This window comes from Oreochromis aureus, linkage group 4 (genome assembly GCF_013358895.1).
Source record: "Oreochromis aureus strain Israel breed Guangdong linkage group 4, ZZ_aureus, whole genome shotgun sequence".
Lineage (NCBI taxonomy): Eukaryota > Metazoa > Chordata > Actinopteri > Cichliformes > Cichlidae > Oreochromis > Oreochromis aureus.
This window is the reverse complement of record NC_052945.1, coordinates 20,983,216-20,991,447: the sequence shown is the minus strand read 5'-3', so window position 1 is coordinate 20,991,447 and position 8,232 is coordinate 20,983,216. Positions and strand designations below refer to the sequence as shown.

Below are 8,232 nucleotides of genomic sequence, written 5' to 3'. Positions count from 1 at the left end.
CCCTTGTTCCTGAATGTAATAAAGGCCTAAAAGTGTCATACAGTTAGGAGTAGACTTTTAGGAGATACTTCCCCACCTTGGGCTGTGAAAGTAAAACAAAGAGAAGCTATAGGTCAGTGGAAATTGCCCAAGGGATACCTGGGTGGGGGTCTCAGTGCTTGTAACCTGATAAGCATGTTTTGTAGAGGAGTTTGGTGTAGCTTGGGTGAGGGGAGATGGCCCTCTTTTATGACCAGCAGGAAGTCACGTATATAGAGACACACACACACATGCACTCACATGTTTGCACATATATAAACAAACACAGTGTTTTAGGTTTATGACACACCATGTGGGTTTACACTGGGAGTCGCGTCTATAAAATTGTGTGAAAAAGACAAAGCGCTGAGGTTTTGCAGAGGAATTGCTGGGCCATGCACATCTCCCTTCTAGAAGATGCATAAGTGATTGCGAATGAATAAAGGTTTTGTGATGTAACTACTGAGTTACGGTCTTCTCTGATGACTTGAGGAATAAAAAGAAATGGGGTGAAACTGCTAAACGTAACATTACTCTTGCATCCTCTGTGCATTCAGCCATTGCATGCATGCTATTTTTAGTTTCTTTATGTTATTTCAGTAAAGTATGTAACAGCTTCTCTTATTGTTTGTACCAGAAGAATTAAGTCTTCATTATTAGCAAATTATGCAGTGAATAAAGTGACAAAGGAGTCAAAATCTCACAAGCAGTACTACTACTATTTTAAGTATGATACACAACATTTTATTTTTTCTGTCTTGCACCTACAGTCTAATTTTGTTGTCTTGGAAATGACTAATAACTCTTCTATTTTAATATTCATTTCTAAGAATATTTCTTCTTAAGGCATAAAAAACACATTTAAAATTTAAATTGATTTCAAAAAACCATTTTTCTTGAACTTTGAAATGATATGAGGTACAAAATGTAAAACTGACTAAAATTTGTATTTAATTAATTTCTGGTGGAAATCAAGCTTTATAATGTGATTTAAATTTGTGTGGACTCTAAACATGTTGAGCAAATTATTAATTCTGAGTTCTTCCAGCGAGGAGGAGTTAATGCAAAACAGCAATGTCTTTCATGTGTACTTATCTGACAGCAGAAAGGATGACAGAGAGCAGTGGACTCACAGTTTAACAGTATGGACTTCAGGGCAGGACTGCTGCTTTTAACTGTGTTCTTGGCAGGTGAAGATTTTTCACTTACAGATATAAATATTTTGTTGTTTGGTCTTACTATGTTATAGTAAATGTCCACTTTTCTTTGTTGTTTTTTTAATCCGACAGGTGTTGATAGTCAGACTATAACACAGTCTGAATCAGTGGTTAAAAGGCCAGCAGATTCCCACAGACTGACCTGTACAGGCTCCAACATTGATTTCAGCAGCAGGTGGATGGCCTGGATCAGACAGGCTCCTGGAAAAGGACTGGAGTGGATTGCAGTCATCGAATATAACAGTAATAGAATCTTTTATTCTCAGTCAGTTCAGGGCAGATTTACCATCTCCAGAGACAACAGCAAAGAGCAGCTGTATCTGCAGATGAACAGTCTGAAGACTGAAGACACTGCTGTTTATTATTGTGCTCGAGAGCCACAGTGACTGGAGCTGATTGAATGGCTGTACAAAATCCACCATAATGTATGTTTGTTAAAAATACAACCAAAGATTGTTCTCTCATACCTCAGAGACAATGCTTGTATGATTTTGTTGTTAAAATCATTGCCAGAAACAGAAACAACCACAACTTTTAGAATTCTACTTTTAGTATTAGGCTATTTTGGCTATTTTGTGTATGAGAAAAGAAAAGAAAAAACCAAGGAGAAACCCTGATTCTCATGCTCATTCTTTACCTTTGATCACTCTTTCACTTACTGTCATTGTGTCATTAATTTATACTGTCCAGTAGTCTCCTTCTTCTAATGCCAAGTCACATCCTCCTTAACCTCCATACTGCAAGCTGCACCCATACAAATGTGCAAAATGTCTTCATCTTGTGTATCATTTTAGGAGGTGAGTGTGAGGACTGATAGGGTATGACAGCAGTCCCCAAACCCCGGGCCACAGACCAGTACCAGTCCATGAATCGTTTGGTTCCGGGCCGCAAGAGTTGAGGCTCGGGTGTAAAATTTAGGGTTTTCAGGGTTTGTATCGTTAACTCGGTTTCCCTGGGTCTTTTCCCATGCTGTAGTTGTGTGTCTCATTTTGAAAGAAATATTTAACTGTTACCACAGTTGACCAGAGAGCATTAAGAGGCAGTGTGAAGGATGTTACTCTCAGTGTTGTTGGGGCATTTCAGGAGGACACTGCTAATAAAGTTACACAGTTACACAGTGAATTTGTAATTATTATATTTACAAAATACCACAGTTTTTGTCTTGGTCGTATCATTTTATTTTGTTGTATTTATTAGCGACACCTTAAAGGCTGGTCCGTGAATATATTGTTTTACACTAACCATGGCGCAAAAAAGGTTGGGGACCGCTGGGGTATGAGACAAACACACAGCTCATCCTGTCCTGTACTCTTCTTCATCAATGCCAGTGCACATCCTTCAAAATTCCCATCCATTCTGCAGATTGTCACTGTCACAAATGCACAAATTATCTTTATCTTGGGAATCTTTTTGCTGAGAGGAAGAGAAGAAGCAAAACCTTTTATTCATAGGTTCTTTTTGATCATTGATCAGTGATCATTATTACCAATAGTAGTATGCACTAAAACATGAAAAAGCTCACTCTTCTAACATCACACACGAGGCAAGTTCACAAAAGACAGCTCCTCACTAAGATCATTGTGTGGTAGCAGAAAAAACTACATGTACAAAATTTTAGGGCTAACCCTTTGGAAGGAGAATGTGTGTTGAACAGTTGTGTTGAACACATTAAAGAGCATGCAATGACAAGCCTCTTCCACCTCCTTCCCTATAAAAAAAACAAAACACTTTTTTTCTTAACAGGTAGCTCAGCAGTGATATCACAATTATGTTGGCTATGTGATAAAGTGATTGTGAATAACCATGAAAAAACACTTTTGGGGGGGTTGGGGGATTAGAAAGTGCAGTATGCTACAAAAATATAAACAATATAAAAATATAAAGAGCCCGTCTGGGACTGTGTATTCTAGAGATAACAGATTTACTCAACTCAACTGTTGATTTACTTAATACTCAAAATAGAATTGTAACAATACATTACATTTAAAACAAATTGTCTATATACTGCTAATACCCTAAATGGATCAAAACATAATATATTCAAGAATATGCAAATAATAGTTACTTAAAAGGGAGTGATGTCTGCGTGTCAGTCAAAAGACAGATCAGCTCCAAAGATTTCCTCTTCAGCATCAGTCATGTTCGCTCTGATGCTGCTGCTGGCTGCTGGATCATGTGAGGAGCTTTTAGTGAATTCACTCATATAAATATATTAGAAATACTTAATTGTCAGATGAATGGTTGAGATAATGTCGATTTCTGTTTCCACAGGTGTGTACAGTATTGATCTCATCCAGCCAGAATCAAGGTCTGTGCAGCCTGGACAGTCTTTGACCATCACCTGTCAGGTTTCTGGTTATTCTATGACTGATGACACCTATGGAACAGGTTGGATCAGACAGCGTGAAGGAAAAGCAATGGACTGGATTTTTCACCAGTGGGGTGGAGGAAGCTTTTATAAAAATGATGCTTTAAAGAACAAGTTCAGCTACAGCAGAGACACTTCAGCCAGAACAGCAACAATAACAGGACAGAATCTGCAGACCGAGGACACAGCTGTTTATTACTGTGTGCGTATTCGCGACACAGTGATCCAAAACAGCAAGAGACCTGCACAAATACTCAGACACCTGCAAGACATGCATGGTGTAAACTTGAATATCAACAATGACATGAAAAAAAATGACATGAGTTAACACTCACTGCTCACTTCTTCCCTAACACACAACTCCCAAGTATATTCATTTGATCATGTTTAACACACAGCTGTGTGTGAGACCATTTGTTTTTACACCCAGTTATTAACAATTAACAAAGACTTTCAGAATGAATTAATGAATAGTTTTATTGATTTTGTAGCCGCGACATGTCTCAGTATTTTGTAAAACACAGGTTCTGTCCCTCTCAAGCTGCACCTCAGACTCATAAATAAGCACATTACTACTGATGTAAAATCCAGATCTGCAGGTTGACAATATTTATCGTACATGGTTGCTGCCATTGTTCCAAAGTGTGTTGAATGTCAGGTCATAACAGAGTCATCGATAAAACATCTGGTTTTAATGTAGTATCTGTTACCCACAGTCAGTCCAGGGCAGATCCAGTACAGTACTGTCTTCCATCTTAGTGAAAATCTCATAGGATGTATTATTATTTGTCCCCATGATAAAGAACATTTTTCTTTTTATATCCAATTTCAATATCTTTCTAATGACCAGAATCAGCCTCATTTTAATCTTTATTTATAAGGATATCTCCTCCACAAACTTTCTAAAATTTGTTGGAAACTTGAGACATTGAAAAAAAAAAAAAAGACTTGAACTTCAAAGTAAATGTTTCATGAAATATGGAAATGTTTCAAATGATATAAATTAGAAAATGCTAAAAGAATGTTTAAAAGGTAAAATATTAATTGAGTACATTAAAAGCACTTTGAGTTATATTAGAGACACACTAAATGTGGTTTAAGTATGTCTAAATTTAACACATGTTGACCAAATGATGCCCAAATTAATTGCAATTGCGTCATTCCAGTGAGGAGGGGTTAATGCCTGCTTATCTGACAGAAGAGACGATGACAGAGAGCAGTGGACTCACAGTTTAACAGTATGGACTACTGGGCAGGACTGCTGCTTTTAACTGTGTTCTTGGCAGGTGAAGATTGTTCACTTTTAATTACTCCTATTATGTTATAGAAAATGATCACTCTCTTTTATTTTTTTTTTACCTAACATATGCTGATAATTAGACTATAAAACAGTCTGAATCAGTGGTTAAAAGGCCTGGAGGATGCCACTAGATTAGTAACTAGATTAATAAAATTGAACTGAATTGAACTGAAACCGTGTCTTATAATTGTTTATATGTTAGGGATACAGTAGTCCAAGTCACCAAGAGACATGCAAAAAGACATGGATGATGTAAATGTGAATATAAACACTGATGAAGTAGAAACAAATGTGTTTCTACTTCATCTTCCACAGAGAAGTCACAATGTATCATAAATCTATCTGTCTCACCCAAATACACAGATGATTCTTTAGTGTACTATTCAATACCAAAATGATTCAAATCAGTACAGCTTAACAACTAGAACTCTTATATTAAACCACATTCACTATATCAGTTTGCTTTTATAACTACGATCTAGGTGTTGGGGCTGATGCAGTATGAAACAAACACACAAAACAGAACATAGAATAAATGAGTCGCTTTATTTCCAGAAGTCAGCAAAAACAAGAAAGAGTTAAATAAAAATATGTTATGCGTAAAAAAAGAGGTAGAGAAACAGTGATAAACAATTAGTAGTTTTAATTCAGAATCTCACCATATCAAGTAATTCTCATCATAAACAAGCAGAAGACCAGAAGCTGCTGTTAATTCTAGTGTTGTGGTTCATTCTTGCTCTTTGGACTTTCAATAGATCTGCAAATTTCAGTATTTTAAGCTTTTATGGAATTGTGAATTTGTATGAGCCTGTTGTATGTACAAAAGAACTCGACATATTAACTCTAATAATTACTTAACACCTACAACCTCCACTGTTCATAAAAGATATGCCCGCCACTGGAATAACTGTCTGAGTAGAAATAGCAAAAATAAGACACTGGAAGGGCACCGGGAGGGGTTTGTAATGAAAAACAATGAACACTAGAGGGCAAACAATGACAAGTTTCTCACCTCTGTCAGTATAAAAAGAAACAACGAAAAGGTTTTCAACAGGTAGTTCAACAGTGACGGAGCAGTTGCAGTTTATTCTGGTGCCTGAAACCTTTTGGTAAAAAAATTGATACACCAATGAGAGAGCATCATTCGATGGTTGATCTCCTTGTCTGTGACATTTTATTGATGTGATAGTACAGCTTACACTATATCAAAGAGCTGACAAAACATTCCAAATAACTAACTAAGCCACACATAAAAAATGACTAAGCACACAAAAAAACTCACAATGTAACAACGCAAAGTTATATATTTTGCATGTGTATTTATATGTAGAGTTGCAACAAAATGTTAACTTGTTTTGTATCTCTTTCGTTAACTGCATCTCAGACACACAAACAGGCAAATTCAAACTAGCCTAAAATCTCCACCCACTCTGCCTACACAGCATAAAAATCTCTCATTCATATCAGCATTTACAGTTGAAGTCCCCACCAGGTTATGACCATAGCCATTGTACAGAGTCTGCTCCTTTTGACTCTCATTTCAGGTGAGTCAAGTCTGTTAGGAAGAGACAAGATAAGAAGAGAATATTTGGATCTCAGCTCCTTCCCATCATATAAACTCTCTATTTCTTTCAGCTGCTCGCTGTCAGTCTCTCACCTCGTCAGAGCCAGTGGTCAGCAGACCAGGACAATCAGTCACTCTGTCCTGTAGAGTTCAAGGAATCGCTCTGGCTTGGTTGTACTGGATTCGTCAAAAACCTGGGAAAGGACTAGAATGGATTGGACGCATTGATGATGGGACCGGCACAATATTTGCCCAAAGTCTTCAAGGCCAGTTTTCCATCACCAAAGACACTTCCCAAAATCGTGTGAATTTAGTGGTGAAGAGCCTCAAACAGGAAGACTCTGCAGTTTATTACTGTTCCCGATAGCCACAGTGAAATAAGACACTGAAAGGCCTTGCAAAAACTGTTGTCTGTGTGAGAAGCATTGAATCATGTCAGCCTAGTGAGATAAATACTGATGGAGTTATCCATGAAACAAATTAGTAAAAATACAATTGTCTAATGGTGTGGTCATTAAATCTTATAGTACTAGCTGGACTTGTAAGACATCACCTTTGTGACTGCCGACATTGTATATGAAACGTAACAGTCCTAAATTTAAGCCCCTAGATAGAAACATTAAACCGTAAAAAAAATCCCAAATTTGTTCACTTGCAGCTGCCAAACTGTTTTGAAAGAAGTAAGTTACCTTGTGCCTATTATTAGTCTTTGGTACTATCTAAAAAATAAAGTTTCAGTCTTCAATTCATTTCACTCACAGCAGTTGCAGGAAATTTGATCAGTGAAGACAGTGAAACTGCATAAATTTAGCTAAAGCCATCAGCTCCAATAAGCTAAAGGAAAGAGGCTACAGTGGGTTGTCTACATTTCTGGTCCGAGTAAAAGCGATACATATTATGCCACACTTTTCACCATTTCCAGAGACAACAACAAGGATCAGGATTGTCTGCATATTAACAGCTTGGAAACAGAAGATTCTATCTTTTATTATTGTTCTTTTTTCTATTGGACGTGTCTCAAAATTTGAAATCAACCAGATCCTATAAATATTAAGCATTTACTTTAATATGACATTTACAATCAACAAAACCACACTCTTAGTAAGTAGGTCTAACCTCTTATCAACAGGTTTCATTTAAATACATTTTAATGTATTACTTGTTTTTGACACATTAAGGAGAAGTTGATGTAAATATTGATCTGCCAATCTTTATTTAGTTCACAACAAAAGTGAAGACGAGTAAATGAGACAGACAACAACTTTTCAGTATGTTTTTATCTACATCTATAATGCTTCTCCTCCTGGTAACTACCACAGATCTGCATTCTTCCATATTTATACTGAAGTTTATGTTTGGCTCGTTTCTGATTACATGTATTCCTTTCTTCGAGGTGTTTGCAGTCAGACGCTTACCGAGTCTGAACCAGTGATAAAACAGCCAGGAGATTCTCACAAACTGACCTGTACATATGCAGGAATATCAGATAGTGATGCTGCTATCAGCTGGATCAGACAGGCTGAAGGAAAAGGGCTGGAGTGGGTTGCTTACATTTCTGCTCCGGGTGGGAGCACTAAAAGCTATTCCACATCTGCCCAGAATCGCTTCACCATTTCCAGAGACAACAATGTGGATCAAGTGTATCTGCACATGAGCAGCTTGACAACTGAAGATTCTGCCATTTATTATTGTGCTTGAACGCCACAGCGAAACAGGAAGCCACAGAGCTGCACACAAAACACTGCAGATGTCACTGTGACGCTGA

The 8,232-nt window shown here is 37.2% G+C and overlaps 1 gene segment (V, D, J or C); it reads left to right on the top strand.

Annotated features, from left to right (window-relative positions):
• Positions 1–6,398: 6,398 nt before the first annotated feature.
• On the top strand, positions 6,399–6,834 carry LOC116328191. The segment is given in 2 exon segments: positions 6,399–6,447; positions 6,539–6,834. Coding segments are annotated over 2 exon segments (345 nt in total).
• Positions 6,835–8,232: the final 1,398 nt, after the last annotated feature.